Below are 25796 nucleotides of genomic sequence, written 5' to 3' on the forward strand. Positions count from 1 at the left end.
TTTCATGGAGATGTAGTTGTGAGGGATGCAGTTGTGGGGGATGGAGTTGTCCCATCAGGCGTAACTGCCGAGGTTGTTGGGGCAGCACTTGTTGGAGACATGGTTGATGGGGAAACAGTTGCTGGCGCAGTTGTTGGGGCTGCAGTTGTCGGAGCAGGTTTGTTGGGGCTGCAGTTGTCGGACCAGCTGTTGTGGGGGCTGGAGTTGTTGGAGCAGGTGTTGAGGGGGCAAGAGTTGTTGGAGCGGGTGTTGTGGAGGGTGCAGTGGTCGGAGCTGGTGTTGTGGAGGTTGCAGTTGTCAGAGCTAGTGTTGTGGGGACTGGAGTTCTTGGAGCAGGTGTTGGGGGGGCTGCAGTTATTGGGAGGGGTGTTGTGGGGGCTGCAGTTGTCGGAGCAGGTGTTGTGGAGGCTGCAGTTATCGGAGCGGGTGTTGTGGGAACTGGAGTTCTTGGAGCAGGTGTTGTTGGGGGCTGCAGTTATCGGAGCAGGTGTTGTGGGGGCTGCAGTTGTCGGAGCAGGTGTTGTGGAGGCGGCAGTTGTCGAAGCTGGAGTTGCTGGGGCTGCAGTTGTCAGAGCGGGTGTTTTGGCGGCTGGAGTTGTTGGAGAAGGTGTTGTGGGGGCTGCAGTGGTGGGGGCCACAGTTGTGGGAGCAGGTGTTGTTGGGGTTACAGTTATTGGAGCCGGTGTTGTGGGGGCTGTAGTTGTTGGAGCAGATGTTGTGCCGGCTGCAGTTGTTGGAGGAGGTGTTGTGGGGACTGGAGTTGTTGGAGCAGGTGTTGTGGGGGCTGGAGTTGTTGGAGCAGGTCTTGTGGGGGCTGCAGTTGTTGTTGGAGCTGCAGGTGTTGGAGCGGGTGTTGTGGGGGCTGGAGTTGTTGGAGCAGGTGTCGTGGGGCCTGGAGTTGTTGGGGCTGCAGTTGTCAGAGCGGGTGTTGTGGGTGCTGGAGTTGTTGGAGAAGGTGTTGGGGGGCTGCAGTGGTGGGGGCCACAGTTGTCGGAGCAGGTGTTGTTGGGGTTACAGTTATTGGAGCAGGTGTTATGGGGGCTGTAGTTGTTGGAGCAGATGTTGTGGGGGCTGCAGTTGTTGGAGGAGGTGTTGTGGGGACTGGAGTTGTTGTTGGGAGCAGGTGTTGTGGGGGCTGGAGTTGTTGGAGCAGGTCTTGTGGGGGGGCAGTTGCAGTTGTTTTGGAGCTGCAGGTGTTGGAGCGGTTGTTGTTGGGGGCTGGAGTTGTTGGAGCAGGTGTCGTGGGGGCTGGAGTTGTTGGGGGGCTGCAGTTGTCAGAGCGGGTGTTGTGGGTGCTGGAGTTGTTGGAGAAGGTGTTGGGGGGGCTGCAGGTATCAGAGTGGGGTGTGTGGGGGAGCAGTTGTCGGAGCGGTGTTGTGGAGGCGGCAGTTGTCGAAGCTGGTGTTGTGGAGGCTGCAGTTGTCAGAGCTGTTGTTGTGGGGACTGGAGTTGTCGGAGCAGGTGTTGTGGGGGCTGGAGTTGTTGGAGCAGGTGTGTTGTGGGCGTTGGGGTTGTTGGCGGTACAGTTCTTGGGGCAGGTGTTGTGGGGCCTGCAGTAGTTGCAGCAGGTGTTGTGGGGGCTGCAGTTGTCGCAGCAGGTGTTGTGGGGGCTGAAGTTGTTTGAGCAGGAGTTGTGGGGGCTGCAGTCGCAGGGGCTGCAGTTGTGGGGAGCAGGTGTTGTTTGGGCTACAGTTGTTGGAGGAAGTGTTGTGGAGGCTGCAGTTGTCGGAATTGGTGTTGTGGGGACTGGAGTTGTTGGAGCAGGTGTTGTGGGGGCTGCAGTTGTTGGGGCTGAAGCTGTTGGAGCAGGTGTTGTGGGGGCTGGAGTTGTTGGAGCAGGTGTTGTGGGTGCTGGAGTTGTTGGAGAAGGTCTCGGGAGGCCTGCAGTGTTAGGGGCTGCATTTGTCGGAGCTAGTGTTGTGGGGGCTGGAGTTGTCGGAGCAGGTGTTGTGGGGGCTGGAGTTGTTGGAGCAGGTGTTGTGGGCGTTGGGGTTGTTGGCGGTACAGTTCTTGGGGCAGGTGTTGTGGGGCCTGCAGTAGTTGCAGCAGGTGTTGGGGGGCAGCTGTTGCAGTTGTCGCAGCAGGTGTTGTTGGGGGGCTGAAGTTGTTTGAGCAGGAGTTGTGGGGGCTGCAGTCGCAGGGGCTGCAGTTGTGGGCAGGTGTTGTTTGGGCTACAGTTGTTGGAGGAAGTGTTGTGGAGGCTGCAGTTGGAATTGGTGTTGTGGGGACTGGAGTTGTTGGAGCAGGTGTTGTGGGGGCTGCAGTTGTTGGGGGGACTGAAGCTGTTGGAGCAGGTGTTGTGGGGGCTGGAGTTGTTGGAGCAGGTGTTGTGGGTGCTGGAGTTGTTGGAGGAGAAGGTCTCGGGAGGCCTGCAGTGTTAGGGGCTGCATTTGTCGGAGCTAGTGTTGTGGGGACTGGAGTTCTTGGAGCAGGTGTTGGGGGGGGCTGCAGTTATCGGAGTGGGTGTTGTGGGGGCTGCAGTTGTCGGAGCGGGTGTTGTTGAGGCGGCAGTTGTCAGAGCTGTTGTTGTGGGGACTGGAGTTGTCGGAGCAGGTGTGGTGGGGGCTGGAGTTGTTGGAGCAGGTCTTGTGGGCGTTGGGGTTGTTGGAGCCGGTGTTGTTGGCGGTACAGTTCTTGGGGGAGGTGTTGTGGGGCCTGTAGTTGGTTGCAGCAGGTGTTGTGGGGGCTGGAGTTGTTGCAGCAGGTGTTGTCGGGGTTGTAGTCGTTGCAGCAGGTCTTGTGGGGGCTGGAGTTGTTTGAGCAGGAGTTGTGGGGGCTGCAGTCGCAGGGGCTGCAGTTGTGGGAGCAGGTGTTGTTTGGGCTACAGTTGTTGGAGGAAGTGTTGTGGAGGCTGCAGTTGTCGGAATTGGTGTTGTGGGGACTGAGTTGTTGGAGCAGGTGTTGTGGGGGCTGGAGTGGTTGGGGCTGCAGTTGTTGGAGCAGGTGTTGTGGGGGCTACAGTGTTCGGGGCTGCAGTTGTGGGAACAGGTGTTGTTGGGGCTACAGTTGTTGGAGCTGGTGTTGTGGTGGGGCTGCAGTTGTCTGAGCAGCTGTTGTGGGGGCTGGAGTTGCTGGGGGGCTGCAGTTGTCAGAGCGGGTGTTGTGGTGGCTGGAGTTGTTGGAGAAGGTGTTGTGGGGGCTGCAGTGCTGGGGGCTACAGTTGTGGGAGCAGGTGTTGTTGGGGTTACAGTTATTGGAGCAGGTGTTGTGGGGGGGCTGCAGTTGTTGGAGCAGATGTTGTGGGGGCTGCAGTTGTTGGAGCAGGTGTTGTGGGGGCTGGAGTGGTTGGAGAAGGTCTTGTGGGGGCTGCAGTAGTTGTTGGAGCTACAGTTGTTGGAGCTGGTGTTGTGGGGGCTGCAGTTGTGGGAGTGGCTGTTGTGGGGGCTGGAGTTACTGGAGCGGGTGTTGTGGGGGCTGGAGTTGGTGGAGCAGGTGTCGTGGGGGGCTGGAGTTGTTGAGGCTGCAGTTGTCAGAATGGGTGTTGTGGGTGCTGGAGTTGTTTGGAGAAAGGTGTTGTGGGGGCTGCAGTGGTAGGGGCTGCAGTTGTGGGAGCAAGTGTTGTTGGCGTTACAGTTATTGGAGCAGGTGTTGTGGGGGCTGGAGCTGTTGGAGCAGGTCTTGTGGGGGCTGGAGTTGTTGGGAGCAGGTGTCGTGGGGGCTGGAGTTGTTAGAGTGGGTGTTGTGGGGAATGGTATTGTTGGAGCACGTGTTGCAGGGGATGACATTGTCAGAGCAGGTGTTGGGGGCTGCAGTTGACGGAGCAGGTAATGTGGGTGCTGGAGTTGTTGGTGCCGGTGTTGTGGGGGCTGGAGTTGTTGGGGATGCAGTTGTCGGAGCGAGAGTTGTGGGGGCTGCAGTTGTCGGAGCAGGTGTGGTGGGGGCTGCAGTTGTGTTAGCAGGTAATGTGGGAGCTGGAGTTGTCGGAGCAGGTGTCGTGGGGGGGCTGGAGTTTTTGGGGCTTTTAGTTGTTGGAGAAGGTGTTGTGGGGCCTGCAGTTGTTGGAGCAGGTGTTGTGGGGCTGAAGTTGTCAGAGCAGGTAATGTGGGGGGCTGGAGTTATTGGAGCAGGTGTTGTGGGGGCTGCAGTGGTAGGGGTTGCAATTGTGGGAGCTGGAGTTGTTGGGGCTGCAGTTGTTGGAGCAGGTGTTGTGGGGGCTGCATTTGTTGGAGAAGGTGTTGTGGGGGCTGCAGTTGTTGGAGCAAATGTTGTGGGGGCTGGAGTTGTTGGGGCAGGTGTTGTAGGGGCTGGAGTTGTCGGAGCAGGTGTTATGGTGGCTGCAGTTGTTGAAATGGGTGTTGTGTGGGGAATGGTATTGTTGGAGCATGTGTTGCAGGGGATGACATTGTCGGAGCAGGTGTTGTGGGGGCTGCAGTTGTCGGAGCAGGTAATGTGGGTGCTGGAGTTGTTGGAGCAGGTGTTGTGGGGGCTGCAGTGGTAGGGGGGGCTGCAGTTGTGGGAGCAGGTGTTGTTGGGACTACAGTTGTTGGAGCTGGTGTTGTGGGGGACTGCAGTTGTTGGAGCGGGTGTTGTGGGGGGATGCAGTTGTCAGAGCAGGTGTTGTGGGGGCTGGAGCTGGAGTTGTTGGAGAAGGTCTTGTGGGGGCTGCAGTTGTCAGAGCAGTGGTTTGCGGGGGCTGCATTTGTCAGAGCGGGTGTTGTGGGGGCTGCAGTGGTAGGGGGCAATTGTGGGAGCAGGTGATGTTGGGCCTGCAGTTATCAGAGTGGGTGTTGTGGGGGCTGCAGTTGTTGTTGAGCTACAATTGTTGGAGCTGGTGTTGTGGGAGCTGCAGTTGTGGGAGTGGCTGTTGTAGGGGCTGGAGTTGTTGGAGCAGGTGTGTGGGGGCTGGAGTTGTTGAGGGGGCAGTTGTCTGAGTGGGTGTTGTGGGTGCTGGAGTTGTTGGAGAAGGTGTTGTGGGGGCTGCAGTGGTAGGGGGCTGCAGTTGTGGGAGCATGTGTTGTTGGGGTTACAGTTATTGGAGCAGGTGTTGTAGGGGCTGGAGTTGTTGGAGCAGGTGTCATGGGGGCTGGAGTTGTTAGAGTGGGTGTTGTGGGGAATGGTATTGTTGGAGCACGTGTTGCAGGGGATGACATTGTCAGAGCAGGTGTTGTGGGGGCTGCAGTTGACGGAGCAGGTAATGTGGGTGCTGGAGTTGTTGGAGCGTGGGTGTTGTGGGGGCTGGAGTTGTTGGGGCTGCAGTTGTCGGAGCGAGAGTTGTGGGGGCTGCAGTTGTCGGAGCGGTGTGGTGGGGGCTGCAGTTGTCAGTTAGCAGGTAATGTGGGAGCTGGAGTTGTCGGGGTTGCAGGTGTCATGGAGGCTGGAGTTTTTGGGGCTTTAGTTGTTGGAGAAGGTGTTGTGGAGCCTGCAGTTGTTGGAGCAGGTGTTGTGGGGGCTGGAGTTATTGGAGCAGGTGTTGTGGGGGCTGCAGTTGTTGGAGCAAATGTTGTGGGGGCTTGAGTTGTTGGGGCAGGTGTTGTAGGGGTGGAGTTGTCGGAGCAGGTGTTGTGGGTGGCTGCAGTTGTTGAAGTGGGTGTTGTGGGGAATGTTATTGTTGGCAGCATGTGTTGCAGGGGATGATATTGTCGAGCAGGTGTTGTGGGGGGGCTGCAGTTGTCGGAGCAGGTAATGTGGGTGCTGGAGTTGTTGGAGAAGGTGTTGTGGGGGCTGCAGTTGTTGGAGCAGGTGTTGTGGGGGCTGTGCAGTTGTTGGAGCAGGTGTTGTGGGGGCTGAAGTTGTCAGAGCAGGTAATGTGGGAGCTGGAGTTATTGGAGCAGGTGTTGTGGGGGCTGCAGTGGTAGGGGTTGCAATTGTGGGAGCAGGTGTTGTTGGGGCTGCAGTGGTAGGGGCTGCAGTTGTAGGAGCGGCTGTTGTGGGGGCTGGAGTTGTAGGAGCAGGTGTTGTGGGGTTTAGAGTTGTCAAGGCTGCAGTTGTAAGGACTGCAGTTGTGGGAGCAGGTGTTGTTGGGGCTACAGTTGTTGGAGCAGTGGTTGCGGGGACTGCAGTTGTCAGAGCGGGTGTTGGAGATGCTGGAGTTGTAGGAGTGGCTGTTGTGGGGGCTGGAGTTGTTGGAGCAGGTGTTGTGGGGTTTAGAGTTGTGGAGGCTGCATTTGTAAGGGCTGAAGTTGTGGGAGCAGGTGTTGTTGGGGCTACAGTTGACAGAACAGGTGTTGTGGGGGCTGCAGTGGTTGAAGCGAGTGTTTTGGGGAATGGTGTTGTTGGAGCACGTGTTGTAGGAGATGACGTCGGAGCAGGTGTAATGGGGGCTGGAGTTGTTGGAGCAGGTGTTGTGTGGGCTGCAGTGGTAGGGGCTGCAGTTGTTGGAGCAGGTGTTGTTGGGGCTACAGTTGTTGAAGCAGGTGTTGTGGAGTTTGCAGTTGTTGGAGCTGGTGTTGTGGGGGCTGCAATTGTTGGAGCCGGTGTTGTGGCGGCTGCAGTTGTCGGAGCAGGTGTTGTTGGGGCTACAGTTGTTGTGGTGCTTGTTAGTGTGGTTGTTTGGAGTACAGTAGTGTTGGTTTGGGCTGTTGTCATGGTGCTAGGTGTGGTGGTTTCTGTAATAGCTGTGGTTATCTGAGGTGTAAATGTAGTGTAAGGAAAATTAGACATCGTTGATGTTCTGAATGTTGATGTGGGGCTTCGGATTGTAGTAGTTGAAGTTGTGGGTGCAACTCCAACCCTTTGTATTTTTGTCACTGTGACTGTGTGGGCTGTTCCATTCAGGAGTTGTTCCCTAAACAGCTGAATGGAGAGAAAACATAGAGAACAATCATTCTTATATATATCTACTTTCTTTTACCCTACCCTTTATATTATGTATATGTGTTATTATTGATATCGTCAAAAGAAGATTTTTTACAAAATAGTAAAATTATACATTTTACTTACCTGTTTAACAAGTTCAGTGATGTTTTCATTGCTCACACCTCCAAGGGAACTTAATTTCATCTGTATATGTACCAGTGATTCCAACCCTGTAAGGATTGAAAAAAAAAAAAAAACTTTACATGGAAACAAACATGGAAAATAGACTAAATAAAATAAACAGTCTTAATGTTAAAAGAATTTGTGGAAAATGCAACATCCCCTTAGATATACTAGTATTGCAGTAAATTTATATATGTTAAAGGCAGTAAAAAAATGATTTTGAACAAGGCTTTAAATCTAAATTATGGGAATCATCGCCCATCTCGTTTGGATAATTTGATTAAAACTAGACTTGGGACAGGTAATTGTAAATTAAATTTCAGAAGAATTCAGAATTAATGTTGTCTTCAGTCAAGTGCAATTCATCAAGATTCACTTTTTTATGACTATTGGGGTGTAACTAGATTTTCAATGTCATAGATCAGAGTCTAAAGTACATTTTATAGCATTTCTTACCTTGATAGATATCTGTCTGTGTATAAGCAGAATAGTGTGCTTGATTTAATACATTTGGAAGATTTTGCACTTATGTATTTGAAAGTTTTGAACCAAACAAGTGCATTTCACCTCCCTACAATTACAGCTCATGGTTATACTGTCCAATTGAATTTCTTAAACTAATTCTCATGTCAACTGACACTACTTTTAGTTGCATTTTGGCAGTCTGTGTGGTGGATTTTATAACTTAGTGGGAGCTTTTTGGTGGGAGGTGCCAATTGTCTTTTCTTGTATCCTCCTCTGTTGTTATGAATGTTTAAGTGGTTTTTTTTGGATATCAGTTTGGCTGTGACCAAACATCTCAACAACTACGTTCTACATTGGCATGAATTTTCTTTTGAATATCCATGCTGTCAAAAAGAGGATCCCTAGTAATGATCATCAGGCCACGCTACCCTCAGGAATGTTAGTACAAAACTGACGGGCAGAAAATGAATGAGCGTTTCCTGTCTGTACTTTGGTTTGCTGTGCATGGCTCTTTGTTTCCAGGGTGATTTTAATGATTTATTGATTCTATTGCATGGTTTTATACATTTTTATTATCTTATTGCATATTTTTTAGAATCTACAGTTATAATCAGGCATGTATTTTAGAGCTCATTCTGCACCTTTCACTTATTCTTGCTGTTGATTAGTGTTACAACTTTCTTCAAGGGATTTGTTGTTTTATATGAACGTTCAAAGTGTAAATGTTTTTTGGATTTGAATATTACAGTGTTGTGTGTTTTTTTTTTTTATTACAAAACATATCACACAGTCAGCACATCAGAAGTCAGTGTTGACTAAACAGTGGATCACATTTTAATCGCTTTCATAAAAATGCATTTAACAGCCACATCTCTCAATATTGTTTTGTCACTCAAACTCAGCCACTACCAAAACTCTGTGTATAGCACTACACTCCACATTCAAAAGCATGCATTCAACATAATACAAATGAGTGTAAATTAAACTGAGATTAGTTACATTCTGCTTCATCTAGCTATATTAAAAGACTTTTGTCAGGTGCTATTTGACTGTTCTCTTCTAGTCCAAAAGTGGTTTAAAGCCCATATTAGTATGTTGTCAATTCTTTCGCCTCTTTATTCCTCAGACGTGAAGACCACTACCAGCCACATCGTGCAATGACTGATGGACGTACAGTATCTACCAAAGATCAGCGGGGATGTTTCAGGTTTGCAAAAAGATTCTTGGTGTATTTTAAGAAAGGAAATAGGGTGTGATGTCAATGAGAACTTGTGGCCGAATGCAGAAGACAGAGGTGACCAACACTTTTACCTCTACATCAGCAGATATCCTATACAAGCGTTTAGAGTGAATATGCTTTGTATTGTATTGCATCGCTGGAATTAGTTTAATTTCATTTTGTGCGGTTGAAATTATGAAAAAATGACAACGATGAAGCCCGTTGAAGTATATTGCAGAATTTATGGTTATTATTATGTCTCCATGTCAGCGATAGCCGTGGCCAGAGGCATTGTTTTCAGTTTGACTGTCCAAATTCTTGCAAATGTGATATCTCAAGAATGTCTTGAGGGGATTCATTCAAATTTGGCACAAGCATCCACTTAGATTTGATGATGAACTGATTTCAATTTGGTGGTCATAGGTCAAAGCTCAAGATCAATATAACCTTTCAACCATCTAATTTTTGCGAACATGATATCTGACTAACACCTTAAGGCAATTTCTTCAAATTTGGCACAAATATACACTTGGAGTCAAGAATGAACTGAATAGATCTTAGTTAATCAAAAGTCATGGTCTATGTGACCTTTTGTATAGATCTGTGTTGCCAGGGGGGAGATGTTTGTGAAGCATCCAGGTTTTTACAGATATAGATGTAAACTGCAACTTGACAAGAGTGCCAAGGCAAACAACCATGTGGGGCTAATTCTAGTTTTCTGAAATAAAATACAAACAATCAAAGCCATGAAAGTACCATTTACTGAGATATTTATAATAAATAATTACCTTGTCCAGAGGATGCATGTAAATATCCAAGCAAAAATATCCAAGAAAGGATTTTTCTTTCCATGATGACTGGTGTTACTACTCACTAATTCAGGAGCACACAAGTATTTTGTCTGTAAATGCACATTGTTCTTAGTTCTTAGTGTGAATTACTCCTCCCTTAGATACCTCAGACAGAGCATGGGTGACAGAGGCTACTTTCATATAACCTGAAAAACCAGGTGAGTCTCAGACATATATGTTTACAAAATAAAGGACACTAGTAAATGTGTAGTGTACCTCACAACATGCACAATTAGGCTGACAATCTGTTAGTATGTATTTTTATGATTATGCATCCTCCATAGTTAGTTCGAGACTCTATGTCTACCTCAAGGAAATACCTACCTATATATGGTAAAGTCTTAGCGCCTGCAATTTATGCTTGACCATGGATACCTGAGCTGGACCAGTGCCAGTAAATTAAGCAACACAAATAAATCCCTCATTCTTCAAAAGAAGTCTAGTACCTGACATGTTAGTAATACCTACCATCTACGTCACTTCATTTTATAAATACGACAGCCTTTCTATGTGATCGGTGTTCGCCAGCTTTCTATGTTCTATGTTAGTTAGTCTGCGTTTAGTCTTGTCTCTGTCTGGGCTGACCCGAGTGCTCATCTTTGTTGTACTTGTCCTCATTTGTAGTCTTTGTTTAGTTCATCTTTGTACTCATCTTCATTTATGTTGTGCTCGTTTATTGTACTCATGTTTGTAATTGTAATTTTAATTGTATACTCATACTTTTACTCATATTAAACGTGTGGTGATTGGAGCTTCAACAGGTGTCTCCATCCTTCAGAAGTCATGACAGAAAACTCATACTATCACAATCCATGGGTTATGAGAATAAGTGGTAATTAGGATGAAAGGGTGGAAATAAACATTTTAAGCTGAATCAAAAGTGGTTTTAGGGCAGGATGTGGTACAAATAACACTCAGGCACTACAACATTAATCTCAACTCCTGTATGAACGTGCTGGATTATAAGGGATATTTATTTGTAGGTTTTTTTCTAATTGCATGACAGTGACAGTAGTTATTAAGTGGAATACATTTGCTAACACCTAAATAAAAACATGGACATTCTCTTTGTCTTAATGAAGTAGCTAATCCAGGGGAAACATGTAAGGAAATATTTCAAAACAAGAACTTTTCTATCAACATAACTGGTGCATAGGGGCCTGATACTCCACTGAAGGGCTTCTTGTTTTAGAACTGCTTAAGCTTTTATTACGTACAGAGAGGAAAGTACATCACCACCATTTCATTGTTAAAATGCCATTGACCTCAACAGGCTCTTGCCAAAGCATTACTGGAAACCCTTATCAAAGTTGTCAAACAGGTTTCTTATTTACTTAATACAAGTCCTCTCTTGATTTGCTCTCTCTCTTCTTTGATTGAAATTTTAATATCCAATATGCTTTCCTTGTGTTTTACTGTTAACAGTCAGTTTAGTAGTACTTTGACAGGCTGCTTTACCTGTAGTGCTTTTTGTTTTATCTTGTCTTGTCTTAATGTTAATTATATACACATATTGTGAAAAATAAGCTCAACTGCTTTAACGAAAACTAACGGAAGCCCTTTTTTGTGCTAGCTACTTCTAGAAAACGGTGTGTGTTGTTGCTGAGTTTTTCCAACTTTCCTGAGAATTAGAGGTTGTATTCTTGTGACCCTGAAAGCATAATTGGCTAATTATGGCTGTTTGTCAGACTAAATGTGGTAGGATATTTTATTTATAATTTCTATAATATAAGTTACTATAATGTACTGTGGCTCACGGGTTTTCCAGTTGACTTTGACTTTATTTGGATTTCAAACTTCTTTAAAAAATGATTGTGTTTTCATTCGTGCACTATGGTTCCTACATGGAGTTTGTTTCTCCCGACGCTTTCGGTGTAACACACTATGCGCATGCTCAGTAGTGCATGTGTTCACCGAGACAGACGTGGATTGTGGACAGACTCGAGTTCTCAGTCCTCCCAACTCAACTTTGTGGAATAAATACGATAGTTGTTTTTGAGTTATAGAAGACGGCGGAATTTTGCAAATGTAAAAATAACGGAATAGTGTGATTTTTTACGAAGATAAATGTTGTCGTGCCAGTGTGTCCTTTGTTATGCTACCGTTAGCTAGCCAGAGAGTGACGTTATCCAGCTAACGTACTACACTGAGCTGTATTTTTCAGCCTGTGCCCCAAATAATCAGCATTCCGCGAGGTCCTCAACTGTGTTTAATTCGAGTGTCTAGTGTTTAAAAAATGTCTCCGCGACTTCCTCGACGAGACAAATATCTCATTTTCTGAGTTTTGCTACCCGCTAAATCGTTTTAGCCATAGCTAACGGCTGCTGTATGTAGTGTGACAGCTGTGTGTAGTGTACAGTAATGTGACTGCGGGAGTGTAAAAGCAGAATGGACAGAGACTTGTTGAGGCAGTGTCTTACATATCATGGAGAGTCATTGTTCAACAAACTTAAATGTGAACAAACAGAAAACCCTGACTTCCAGGCTGTGGTGTCTGACCTGTGCAAGGCCACTTGTGAAAGGTATTTCAGCAAGTCACCTTTGTTTATTTTGTTTTGGTATTATTTGTTGTACTTTTAAGGTTATTAAGTATTTCCAGTTTGCATGTGAACCTTTGATGAACCTTTGACCTATTGGTTTGATGCCTCTTTTTAAATGTTTATCGCAGCCTGTGGCTCTACAGTACAGATGTTGATCGTTTATATGGTAAATTTGGATTCTGATGATGGTCCATGACCGAAAAGTTAAATCTTTTATAAGCTCAGTGCTGATAGCATGCCAGATTTTAGCTGTTAATTTTGCCCAATTTTATTTTATTTTTTTTCTTCCAATGCACCTGTCTAACAGGCGTGCTTCACACAACACTTCCAAAAGGTTATTCACTAAAGAGCCTTTGCTGTGTTTTTTGTGCAGCAGGAGTGATGGGCAGGACAGCGCCCTTGTGGAGCAGTTCATTGCCAGGAAGGCTGACATCCTGTTCTCTCCAGCATGGAAGACTGTCACTCATCAAGAAGAGGAGCACGAGGAGCAGGACGCTACAGGTGTGTGTTGGTTTTACTACATATGTGAAACTTGTTCACACTATCTTTTTAATGTTGTTTGTTTTGTAAAGTGTGTCAGTCCACACGAAAAGACGTGAACCTGGCAAAACAGCTAAATCATGTTGTTTTTGTCCTCTTTTCAGTTTGCAAACACTAAAACTTTGTTAAGCTTTCAATTTGTTTGCTTGTTCAATCCTCTTTTGCGCTCTGTGATCCTCTGTATCATGTTTTAATATAGCAAAATTCAAATTACATGTGCTCGTGTACATATTTTTTTTGCATATCTATATGCAGCTCATTATTTCCTTGGCCTGTGTGGGATGAGATCTTAATTAGGGATTTAGTGACCTTAAGTCATTGTTAAGTCCATGTGCTTCAGCATACTTTGGACCAAATTTCTGAAATCTCCTCTGATACATATTTTTTGAGAAGTCTGCACTCACTACATTTATGTGCACAAAAATATTCAGGTTTTCCCCCTCATCTCGCAAAACACAATATTCCTATGAAGCTGTTTACATGCCTTATGAAAATTAATATTCCACTAATATTCACATTTCAGTGCAGCCATTCATGTCATTTATCATGTTAAAATCTGGATTGTCATTTTGCTTCTTGGCAACATGATAGGATTTTTTTTCAGTATATCCTTATCCAAAAACCTGCTGATTACCAAGTTTTGTTGGTTGTTTAAAAGTAGGTGTTTCTCTAGTCAATAAGTGTGGACTTTTCTTTTGGGCATGCATCTCTACCCTAGCCCTGCAAACTGTTGCCTAGTTGGTTTGTGTACAATTTTTCCATGGTGACTGAGCTGACTGCAAACAGACAAAAGGTTGCGTGTCACAAACTGCGATTAAAACCCCAGCTGAAACATTCTGAATGTGCTGTACATATACCCAAAGAATGCTATTAAAACCTGAATAATACTGACATATCGCATATCTTTATTGGAAAATGTTCATTTCAGAAAAAGGCTGGATTCAGAATATCTAAACAGAACAAACTGTTTACACGATTTGCATCAAATTCATAATTTTTTCATATTTGGAATAACAGTGGAATATTAGCGTGCATGTAAATGAAGCCACTGTGTCAATAAAGGATTCGTAGTGTGAGCAGCACATTAGCAGAGCAGCAGCAGCTTCAGCCCTCCATTCGTGTCTACACAGGATGATTTTAAAATAAAGTGTCTAGTGTGGATGTACTCTCAGTGTATACATACAAATGCATCTGTATATGTGACATGTTTGATTTAGCTTTCTGCCTCTGCCCTCCCAGAGCCCTATGCCATCATGCCACCAGTGGAGTTATTCATGGAGGTGTCTTATGAGGAAAGAAGAGCCATGCTGTACAGGGACTTGGAAAGAGGAGACATTGTGGTGGGGAGGATCAACAACATAAGAGATTACGGCTTCTTTCTTACTCTGCTCTGCACAGCAGGAGGACTGAAGAGAGACATAGAAGACTTAGAGTTGTCGGTATGTCAACAAGCTTAATCAACTAAATGCACTGAAGCCCTGTGATAAACCCTGTTACAGATCAAAACCAGTAGGTCAACCTCTGCAAATGCAGATGGATTGGATTGCAAATTGGCTAGCTGTATGGGTACAGCTCTGGCACTGTGAATTCTTGAAGGACTGCCAGAGGGCAATGTGTCTCTAAGTGCACCATGCAGGTTGACATCGTAAGTCGTGTTCTTGACATGTTTTCAATTAGTGCATCTAAGCTATGAAAACCCATTTTTGTCTTCTGGGAATTTCCTCCCTTAAAAGCTCAGAGGGAGTAACATGACTGGCAGTCGTCCAGGAATTCACAGATCTGACATAACTTCCTGTCTTACCACACACCTGGGTGCAATCACAAAAAGTATCTAAACTATTCTGTTTTTTCTTTCCCGTCAGGCTCTGTGTCACATCAGAGAAATTCCTTCCACTGGCAGCCATGATGACCCTCTGTCCTACTATCAGATAGGGGACTTCATCAGAGGTAAGTGTCTTAGACTCTGATCGTCATCAAGCTGACTTTTATTTCCCAATTAATCGTTCAGTGCATAAATATGAGAAAACTATGAAAAAAAAACAGTCCAAGGTAAAATCTCCAAATGATACTTAGTTTTATTTGACCAAAAGTCTAAAACCCAAAGTTATGTATTTCACTGTGATATGAGAAAAAGAAAAGCAGACATAGATCTCCATGTTAAGAAACAGCACAGTGTTTGACATTTTTTGCTTGAAAAGTACTTAAATTATTAATCAAGTATGAAAATGGTTATTGAGTAATTTTCTGTCAATGGACTAGTCATTGAAGCTCTACAGTGTATGTATGTTCATAACCCCCAGACATTTATCAGTCAAATTGCTCATGAGAGATCCGTTCATAAGTTAAAGCCATTAAAGTGTTTTCTGTCTCTGTGAGTTTTTGCTGTTTTTCATGTCTAAAAGAAAAATCTGTCAAATCTTCACCTAATTAATGCACATTCTCTGTTCTGTAGCTGCAGTGAAAGATATTGACCGCTACCAGGAGAAAATCACAGTTTCCCTCCACCCGGCCTCCCTCTCCCCCAGCTTAGAGCACATTAAACTGGGTGTCTTACCTCGAGAAGAGCTGCCAGTACACTATAGGTAACCAACACAACATGACAGGACAAAACACAACAAAATACACAGAATAAAACGGTTGTAGTTTGAGAGCTACTTTAGAGAAAAACATCTAACTAGTATTTTTCATATCAATTAAAACAGTAAAATAAAATGTCAGGATTCAGGAATGTGGGACGCTGTTTAATTAACAAGAATGTGATATCAATCAAGTAACTTTTATTAAGCATTCACCTAATTTGTCTGTTGATGGTAACAAGCATTTCACCCTGTCATGCTGTACTTCAGATGACTCCAGCTGCTCTTTATTATTTAATATAGATTAGCTGCAGTCAGGACTAATGGGTCATGTAAACATTTCTTTTGTGACCTTTGTAATCATTTTTTGATCACCAGATAAGATAAATGAATTCTTAAAGTGCTTCCAATTGTGGCATGAATTGCTATAACTGGTTTAATCTGTGTAAAGTGTTTTTATGCTTCTGTGCCAGTGGCAGCAGAGGCCAGAGGCATTTTGTGCACTCCATGCATCCGTCCGTCCCATTCTGATGAATGTGGTATTTTAGGAATTTAAAGTGAATTTCTTCAAATTTGGCACAAATGTCCACTTGGACTTAATTGCAAACTGATAAGAATTTGGTCGTCAGAGGTCAAGGTCACCCAGACCTCACTCAACATGGTTTTGGACATAACTCAAGAATTCATATGCTAATTATGACAAAATTTCACACAAATGTCTGGTAGTATAATATGATAATGTGATGACATTTTGCATCCAAATGTGTAAAAGTCAACTTCACTGTGACATCATAATGTTCTGCAAAAATACTTTTTTAGCTATTACTTAACGTCATAATTCAGGAACAGAAGCGGAAACATGTGGTCAGATACTGAATTGGTGACACTAATCAATGGTGTCCACCTTAAAGCTGTGCTGGTTGTATAAATCTTCTGTGGTGCCGGGTTGAACGTGTATATAAAACATCAACATTTACCCAAAAATGTTAATAGCTTTTATTGAATTCCTTCAAATTCCTCACATTAGATATTATCAAAGTCTGGACAGACATGGATATCATCCTCCCCTCTGCTTTTAGCCGTAGCGTCCGTGCAGCCGCTGACTCCAGTGAGACGTACGAGTGTATACTGAAGAGTTGCCATGGTTACCACAACCCCTCTGTAGTGGAATATTTGCTGGAAAAGGTGGGAGTGAGTGACACCCACCCACCATCAATGATGAGAGGACTACAAAGGTAAACATGTCGGCCGGCTGACTTTTTGTTTTCTAAGTTATTCAAGTAACACCGTATTTTGTGGAGTTTGAAGGATTGTTTCTTTAGCAGCAGCCTGCTTGTTTTCAGGTAGTCAGTCTCTCAGATTCACTTGCTTGAGAATGAGAACTGATTGGTGTTACTTGTGATACTTTTCTCTAATATCCAAATGACTCAGGCATTGTGCAGTTGTATCTGAGTAATTGTAATTGTAAGTATACGTAAGACCAAGAAAACTGCAAGAAAAACTGTCAACACTTTTATCCGTGTTAATCAGTGTCTCTGGTTTATATGCCAATTCACATTAAATGGAACTCTCTATCATCAAGAATGTCTCTGTGTCTCTGGGTTTTTACGTGTCAGGGGACTTTTCTTTCCAAGTTAAGGACAGGCAGATGATACTCTTATGAAGAGGAAGACATTGAGAGACGACTGCTTCAACGGTCGCGGGATTGTGACCATATATCTCTCTTTCTCCACAGTAAAATTTTCCAAGAAGATGATTTTGCTTCTGTGATCAGGAAGAAACAGTCTGCATCGTGGGCCTTGAAGTGGTAATGCTAAACTTTTAACTTTGACCACAGGAGATCTGTAGCTTGCCTTTATTGTGTTTCATTGGTCTCTTATATTAATCACTGTGCAAAGTGAGCAACTTATCCTTTCATGTGGTCTTTCCTTGTCTGGCTTCTTCTGACTTGGTGTCTGTTTAAACCCATTTTCCATGTTTCTGTCTTTGTTCCCTCAGTGTCCGTGCAGGTGTGGACCATTTTAAACATGGTCGTCATGTGGAAGCCATGAATGAATACAATAAAGCTTTGGATATCGACACTAATAATGTGGAAGCACTGGTGGCACGTGGAGCTCTGTGAGTCGATTTCTTTTTTTTGTAGTCATACAACATACTTTGGATGCTCTTATACTGTATTCCAGTAATTACCAGGAGAGTCTTCCCCCTGGATAGTTTTGTCTTAATAATAATAATCATAATTTATGTGTGATTGTGTATTTTTTTTCTCTTTTGGCCAACGTTTAGCAGTTGTTTTTAATGATAAGTGATTAACATTCATTTTTTTAACCATATGAAAAACTGAGGTGGTTAAAAGAAAACAAAGAATGCTATAGACCAAAAGTATGCATCCTTTCATTTGGAAGACTGTTGAAAAGTTTTCAGGTCAGGTGGCGAGCATGTTTTGATGGGGGCTGGCAGGAGCCTGATGCAGGCCAGTACCCATGTTTCTTTTTTGACGGCAGCCAGTGACAGACTTTGTTTTGATTTTGATTAATGCAGCTAAGTTAAATTAAAATAATGCAGTTAACAATGCAGCTAAATTAAATTACAATAAGTTTTATGTATAAAAATAAGGAGCATTTGGTCACATATGCGCATTGTGCGTGATACAGATTTGGGCGTTTTCTGAGTGACTGAAATAGAAGGGCAAAAAAAAGTTTTGCATATAGCCCCTAAAAAGCTAGATACAGCCTGGCTAGCTGCTGTGTGTCTGCTGGAAAACATTCACCTGTCGTTGGGAGAAGCGCAGTATGTTACCAAGGACAAAATGCAATGGAGAAATGTCATTCTCCTTAAGTCCTACTGATGATGAACAGGAGGAATTCAGTGGTAAATGTTTAGTAACGTGATTTAAGCTGTTAACATAAAGTTAATTACTGTCACTATCGTCAGCTACTGTGAATGCAGACTTTGGCTCCTGAATTATTAGCGTTAACTGTAGCATTACCGTCAACATCAAACAGTCTGAAGTTAACTAACCGGTAATGTAAACTGATGATGTTAGGATGTTCGAGCTGCCTGGCTTGCAATACGCTGGTGGAAATCCTGAGAGACAATATGAGGAACAGTAGTTGAGATACCACACCTGTCCCTGTCATTATTTTATTGTATGTGATGCAATGCAAAGCTGTTTTTGGCTCAGTGCTCACTCAGTCAGTATACCTGATGACATAACAGGGGATTCTTCTATGAATGACATAACAGGTGTTATTGTTTATATTAAAACTTTCTTGAATGTGCTGACAATGTTAGACTATGTTAGACTTCTCCCTCTGCAGGTACACGAAATCTGTTTAAAAGTCAAGAGCAGGTTAAATGACAGCGGACAAAATGAAAATAAATCCTTCTCAGAATGTTACTGTTTCTCAGTTGTGCTACGTCCTGCAAACAAAAATGACTTAATTCCCCTTTTTTTAAAAAAAAAAAAAAAATGTTCTTAATATGTGCTTCCTTCACTGGTTCTTCACAGCTATGCTAACAAAGGCAGCATCATGAAGGCTGTAACAGACTTTGAATTGGCCCTGGAGAGTTGTCCAGATCACCGCAATGCCAAGAAATACCTCTGCCAGACGCTGGTGGAGAGAGGAAAACAGTAAGCAGCGCTCCCTTTGCTTTGATAATAGTGCAGAGGTGTAAGATGGAGATGTAGGCGAAGTATCTAGAATGGGGTGTGTGTTTGTGCTCTTGCCATCTCATTACTTTTTTTGTCATGCTAACATCACTTTTGATTAACCTGATGATTATTTTCTCAATTAATAGGTTAGTTGTTTGGTCTATAAAATGTAAGAAAATGGTGAAAGAATGTCAATCAGTGTTTCCCAAAGCCCAAGATAACAATAACTCAAAAGATATTAAGTTTGATGTTGTAGAGGAGTGAAGAATCATGAAAATATTCACATTTAAGAAGCTGGAATCAGCGAGTTTAGACTTATTTTTCTTTTTGAAAAAATGACTCCAAATTATGATCAAATTAGTAGGTGATGAATTTGATTGGTGACAACCAATTTATTAATCAAGTAATTGTTGTGGGTCAAAGTTAGAGCCAACAGATACCTATTGAAATGTAGTGTATAATAAAAATGCATTGGAAATGCAAGGACTTGTCTCCAAACCGTTTGCAGCAAGTTGCTTTAAAGTTGCAAGTTCTCTAAGGTTTTCTTTTAATTTCTAGTAGCATATTCATTGTTCATGATGTTAGCAGAAGTGGTCTTAATCAAACAGCATCTTCCAGTCAAACAGCAATGCAAACAGTCATCTAAGAGTTTTTCAGGCAGGGTTTAATCCCTTGCACCAAGCACCATCAGTTATATGCATTATTTTCTCCACCATGCATAAGTTAGATTTTATTTCCTACTTTCGTATGCTGTAGTCCAGTTATGAATGACATGGATCAAAGATGTGTGGCTATGTTTTAGCTTTCAAAATGCATTATTTTTTCATCATTATATTGTATCTATGTATATATTTTATCGAGTACATGTTAGGGAAACACGCTGGAACTCTATCAAAAATAGATAAAGCTTGTATTTCTGGGACGCTTTTGAATCGCGCTGCACCATGTCTGCAAGAATTGAAGAAGAAGAAGAAGAACTGCAAGAACTGTCAAGAGTGGCCATGATCAGTCTTGGCAGCTGCTTGCTTACCTGGCAGCAGTTTGAGTGCACTTTTCTTGTTACTGAGAGGTTATTGAAGGTCAAGCTCAGTGTAAGGGCCGTGGTTCAAGTCCATCTTGGGGAAAGAGGAAAGTTTGCAGACGGAAACAAGAGCTTGCCTGAGACCTGCTTGTTTTTCTACTTATTAATTGCACCTAAGTCCGGTTAACATGTGTTGTTTGCTGTGTGTCTATAAATGGACATGTATCCCAAAATAATCAGTATCATGCTGCTCAGCCTTCGTGTGAGGTAGAAGAGGCATCACAGTTGCACAGCACTTTAGAAACATCTCTGCTGTATTTTTCATGTCGATTTTCTTCCCCTTTTTAACTTCTTTTACCATTGTACGATTAAAGTTATTTTTACAGAGGAGACAGCACAATCCTCAAAAGGTTTGAATATTTCTATGCTCAGTCAACACTTGAAAAGCCGAGTGAACATGAACTGGTCTGGTTTGTTCCCGTAATTAAAACGAAGTCAATGTAGAAATGGGAGTGGTAACAGGAATATGTTATGTAATTTTTATGAATGTTTATTGAGTTATTTCTTTGTCCTTACTAACTCGGAAGTCAATTGTTTGTGTTTATGTCTAGGCTTGAAGAACAGGAGAAGCTAGTAACAGCGGAAGGACTGTATAGGAGAGCTCTGTCGCTAGATGACTCAAACCCTGAGGCGCAGGAGGCCCTGCGCAAGATCACAGACACTATACAGGTGAGCGGGTCACCACACACACACACACACACACACACACACACACACACACAAATGAGGGGAAGTTGGCTGGTATGCACCGTGTGCATTATGGACTTAAGTATTAAACTTTACAGCAACAATAATGGGCACATCAAAGCTTTGTTAAGCCTGCATTTGTATGTGGTGCATATGAAAAACAAAACAGGTAAAGCAAATGAATAGAGATAGCCCAGAATCTTTTTGTTTCTTTGTTTCAATAATGTGTGATCCAGGTATTCTTTCATGAAGTGACCATAGTTAGTATTTTTAAAATAATAATTAACATCTTACAACCTAATGTTTGTGGTTTTTGGCCCTCAACGAATCTGTTTTCGCTCAGTCTCACTGCTTTTATCAGCAGCAGGAGGAAGTGAAAAAAAGTCCTTGGTTTACATTACCTGCTCAGCTAAAAATGACTTTCACAACAGTGAAAGTATCATGGCCAAAATAATTCACAATAACAATATTATCGCAGTATAAGCAATTTGTTATATTATATAATTTAATCTATTATATTAATAGAAAATTTGACAAACTGGCAAACTCTATGGTAGAGTGTCTGTTATATGTCCGTGTGTGTGTGTGTGTGTGTGTGTGTGCGCGTGTGCGTGCGTGCGTGTGATATCCCACCCCTACTAACTGGTGAACATGGTGACTTAATTAGCAGCTGAAGAGAGAGGAGTTGGTGGAGACAAAGAACTAAGTTGTTAGGAGAGTGAATATTGGTTCTGTATCTACTGGATGTATAAAAAGGCAACTGTTTACTAACAAGTTCATGAACCTAAAGATGACAGTATTTCAGTCTAGTGTTCATAGCTTGTTTCTGTTGCCCCCAAGTGGCCGAAAAATAAGTTGGAGCAGGTTTGAACTTAAATACGACAGAGGCATGTATGAATCTTACAGTTAGCATACTCCTAACTTTAGTGTTTTAATTATAAGATGTCATTAAGTCAATAAAGTAGCAGTGTCTTTTATGTTTGCTTAGCATCACACCTGTGCCTCTTTAACCTGAACAAACCTGTAAGTTTACACAGCTAAGGAAAAGCTGCTGTAACTTTTTCTGAAAATAGTTTGACAGTTTTCTAAGATCAGAGGACCAGTTAACAAAACGCTACACTCTCTGACCATTAACTAATCATAGGAAAATATGTCATTGTGTCAAACAGGAAGGACTAAAAATTCAGTGCGTCTGATAATGGTTTACCAGCTCAATGTTAGTGAAATATTAATATTAATCAATATCACACAGCTATAAACCGGTTAGAATCATTCACTCCCCTGAAAAATGTAAATCAGTTTTATTTTATACAAAAAAAGAATCTCGGCTTGTAAATGATCCTATTTGTTTTTGTACATATAATTAAAACTACAACAATACAGTGGCTTCTGTTTACTTCTGTAACCAGCTATTATTATTTCGATACAGCAACCTTTATAACGATAACCACACTGTCATACTTCTTTTCTGTTCTGCCAGAAAAAAAAAATATAATAAAGAAAAAAATATTTGATATAGATAAGTTAAATCTTTCACTGGACAAAAAAAGTCATGTTTATGTCAAATTAAATTGTCCTTCAATTTTGGTTATTAGAAAATTTGTCTTAAACCTAATTCTGAGGGACATTTATAAAAAGTCTTAAAAAGTCTCAAATCTACCCATTTTTAAGCTACAGGAACCCTGTATTCATTTTAATATTCACCCATGTGCTTTATTATTCAATATTATACTTCTACTTCTACTTCATCTACAAGTAATTAAGTGTGACCCATCAGGAGTAGGGATAAAAGAGCAAAACAGAAAAAGAAAAAAAATTACTATGTAAATACAATTTAAGTTCCGATGTCAAAAAGAAAAACAGAGGAAAATGATTAAAAGATTAAAACCAAAGCGGAGTGTAACTATATTGGCATTTAGAGAGCTCACCAAACTGCACACAAATTAATAAGAAACAGCTGTGTGCCAGTCCCAAACTACATACTAATTGCATAAACTGAGTTATCTACACAAACGAATAGGAATATATACACTATCTGATCCATAGCGCTATGGTGCTGTCCATGGTGCTTAATGAATCCTGCGAGCGCTCACAGGGGCATGTGTTTCAAGTTGCTGTTTGAGCAAGGGGGCAACAGCAATAATTATTCACATCAGTCAGTTAGACACAAACACACTGGAAAAGAGGGCTCAGGTTTACGTAAATATACATTTATCCTTCCATACACATGTATATCAGGACAGATTTTCTAGTTAGTCAAAGTGTGGTCTGCTATTCTGCTCTCCTGGTACACTCTGAATTTTGTGCTAGAACACATGCACTTTCCTGACAATGTTGGTTTGTAATACTGATGAAGTGTTTTGGTGTGTGTGTGTGTCCGCGACCCTGGGACTCTGCCCTTTGACCCTTCAACTGCCACGGCCTTGCCACCTGCCTTGCGGGGGTGAAAATAAAACAAACTGCACAATGACAACCACTCCTCCACTGGACACTTGTGTGCGCCGTGTCCCCGGTCCAAATACGGTAACGTTGAAACCTTCTTTTGTCTCAATGGGGAACAAATGCTGTTTGTTTTCTCTGCACACCTCTGCTTCTACCTCTGTCTCTCCATCTGCTTCTCTGCAAACTGCCGCTATCTTGGATCTCGCCACTTTTTCCGTGGTAAATATGTGACCTTTCGTTTATTTCTCGATCATTCTGTCATCTGTGGCGTGCGATTATAACATTCTGCTGTCCTTCTCAAACCTTTGACTTCCCTCTTCCTCTACATACTTTTTACTCCGACACAAATGACTGAATAAATGAATGCCGATCGATTTCGGGGTCTCTGTTGCATGTCTTGGGTCATGGCGTGCTTGTGGACTCTTGCCTGCCATTGTCATGTCTTGCCTTGCCTCGCGTGGCGACCGTAAAGAAATCGATTCGCTTGCGAGAAGAAGCGCTGGCTAAGGAGCAAGAGAAAGCTACAAGCAGCCAGACCAGCGCTGAGAAATTGCGTAAGATCTTAAAAGAGGAGAAGAGGTGAGTTGGCTCTGATCTTTTAAAAGTGTAGCAGGTAAATATACTGCAGATGAAGGCATGGAAGTCATTTCATAACTTCAAAGCGTCAGCTGTTTTTTCAGTGGATGTCTTTTTTTTTCACAGGATGAAGAAAAAACGGAAGAGATCAGCCTCTTCCTCTTCGTCATCCTCCACTTCCTCTAAGAGTTCTTCTTCTTCATCGTCGTCCTCCTCTCGCAGGAGGTCCAAAAAGAAGAAAAAGAAGAGGAGGAGGTCTGAGAGGGGTAGTAAGCGCCACCGCAGGATCTCCTCAAGGGAGAGCAGGAGGAGTGAGGAGGGTAAGAGCGAGAGAGACAGGAAGGAGAAAGAGGAGGATGAGGTGGAGTGGTATCCCGCTCCTCCCAACACCTCCGCCACCTTTCTCAACCAGAAAGGAGGCCCGGGGTTTGGAATGAGGGATGAGGAGGAGGTAGTGGAAAAGGATTCTGAAGATAGACGAATCTGTCAACTGTATTCTTTGTCAGGCGCTTCAGAGGACGAAGAGTCCAACTCCTCGCGCAGAGAAAGGAAGAGAAGGGACGAGGGAGAGGAGAGCAGGACGAGGAGAATGAAAAATAGTCTGAGCAGAAGCCCAGAAAGAGAGGAGAGGGGGAGCAGGAGTAGAGAAGGGAGGGATAAGAGCAGGGAGAGAGGGAGGGAGGATAACAGGAAAGACAGGAGAGACAGTGACTCCAAGAGGAGAAGCAGCTTTGATGAGAGCAGACAGCGAAAAGTGTCCTGCTCATCTGCCGAGTCTGAGTATTCATGGAAGTCCAGTTTCAAGTCTGAATATTTCGGGAACCCCAGTTCTGCGTCCAAACACGTGGAGAGTAGGATGAGACATGACTCGGCCAAGAGGAACTCCTTGGATGGTGGTAGGGTTGAGAGCAGAGGGTGGGAGGAAATCCGGGAGGTAGAAGAGGCTAAGAGAGAGAGGGACGGTAGAAAGGGGAAAGAAGAGGACGAGAGGTCAGATGGGGGAAACGGTAGAAGATCAGACGGAGTTGGAAATAATAACAAACAGAGTAGTCTGACCCCAGTGCCCGGAGCACGGCCTAAAAAAGACCTCCCTTCTAACCTGTTGGATATTTTCAATCAGATTGCCCAGTTTGAGAAGGAAAAAGGAGTCCGGCCAAAATGATAAACCAGAAGTCCAGAATATGCCCGATACCCGTGAAACAAGACTGTGAAATAGATGCCTGTACCATGAATTCATTCATTCTGGAGTGGTCATCAAGCAAACACTGCTGAAGAAATAGCCAAATGTGTTGTTGATTAAATGTCTCCAGTTGTTGTCGGTTACCTTAAGTGTTAGAGAAAACGTCTGAGTCATTTTGCTTTGAAATGTCTTCGTCCCTGTGGTGGATTTAAGGCCTGTGAGCAACTGTTGTGGTCCAGATGCATTAAAATGTCTATTTGAATATGTTGAAACTAAAATTTAAATTAATACTTAATCCAAAAAAAACGATTACGAGAGGAACATCTTCCACTTGTTGGAGAATAGCTTGGATAAATATGACAGAATCAAAAATATCTGTGTTAATGTCCGCATTTAGAGGGAAATGTTTGTGTCCATTTTGACAGGTTTTTACATTACACAGCACATCTGACATCACATCAGTTGCTACAGGTTTTAATATCTCTTCTTTTAATCTTAAGTTTTATCTGTTTAAGGTGATACTGCCTTATGTTTACTGCCTTGTGCCATTTTGTGCATTTTTTGTGGCTTGTTAAATCCCAAACAACATGACTGTTAGTACTGCAGGACATTTTCAAGCTTTACACATTGCTAATGTTCCAGTTGTATCCCTAACACACATTCTCCTGGAATAGAACAAACTCACTGAATCAATAAAGCATTTAAAATGTCAAAACTACACATGCTGTCATCTAAGTCATTATGGTTTGGTTGAGTTTTTCCAATTCTGTTGCTTTTCCCAAAGCTTTTGTCATTTTGTTTGTGATCTTTTTTGAGTTTGAGCGATAAAGCGCTACCGTTGCATTGAAGTTTGTTATTCGTCTTCCTAATGCTAATACACCGTAAATATTTCTCTAATCAATGTAACAGGAATGAAGCTCCTTTATCTCAGTTATAACTATATATCAGATACAGGCAATATAATAAAGTATAAAGCATCAACAATATCAACATTTCATTGCCTCTTTGGTCAGAACAATAAAGCTCATAAAAGCTGAACCCAAGAGAAAAAAAAAACGTTTAATCT

At 43.1% G+C, this 25796-nt stretch overlaps 1 protein-coding gene across 2 annotated transcripts; it reads left to right on the forward strand.

Moving 5' to 3' along the window:
- The first annotated feature begins 11372 nt into the window (after positions 1–11372).
- ttc14 (tetratricopeptide repeat domain 14) lies at positions 11373–25448 on the forward strand. Of its 2 annotated transcripts, none has more exons than XM_042514128.1 (12): positions 11373–11975; positions 12367–12494; positions 13773–13972; positions 14396–14480; positions 14986–15115; positions 16189–16344; positions 16845–16916; positions 17108–17227; positions 18621–18743; positions 20397–20514; positions 23447–23553; positions 23677–25448. In XM_042514128.1, exons 1-12 carry the CDS (start codon positions 11842–11844, stop codon positions 24710–24712), a joined length of 2409 nt encoding a protein of 802 aa, XP_042370062.1. In that variant the 5' UTR covers positions 11373–11841; the 3' UTR covers positions 24713–25448. The 2 variants fall into 2 exon arrangements, with proteins under 2 accessions (XP_042370062.1, XP_042370068.1); XM_042514134.1 differs by having other exon boundaries at positions 12370–12494.
- Positions 25449–25796: the final 348 nt, after the last annotated feature.

The sequence above is a fragment of the Plectropomus leopardus genome, chromosome 3 (assembly GCF_008729295.1).
Source record: "Plectropomus leopardus isolate mb chromosome 3, YSFRI_Pleo_2.0, whole genome shotgun sequence".
In the NCBI taxonomy this organism is placed as follows: domain Eukaryota; kingdom Metazoa; phylum Chordata; class Actinopteri; order Perciformes; family Serranidae; genus Plectropomus; species Plectropomus leopardus.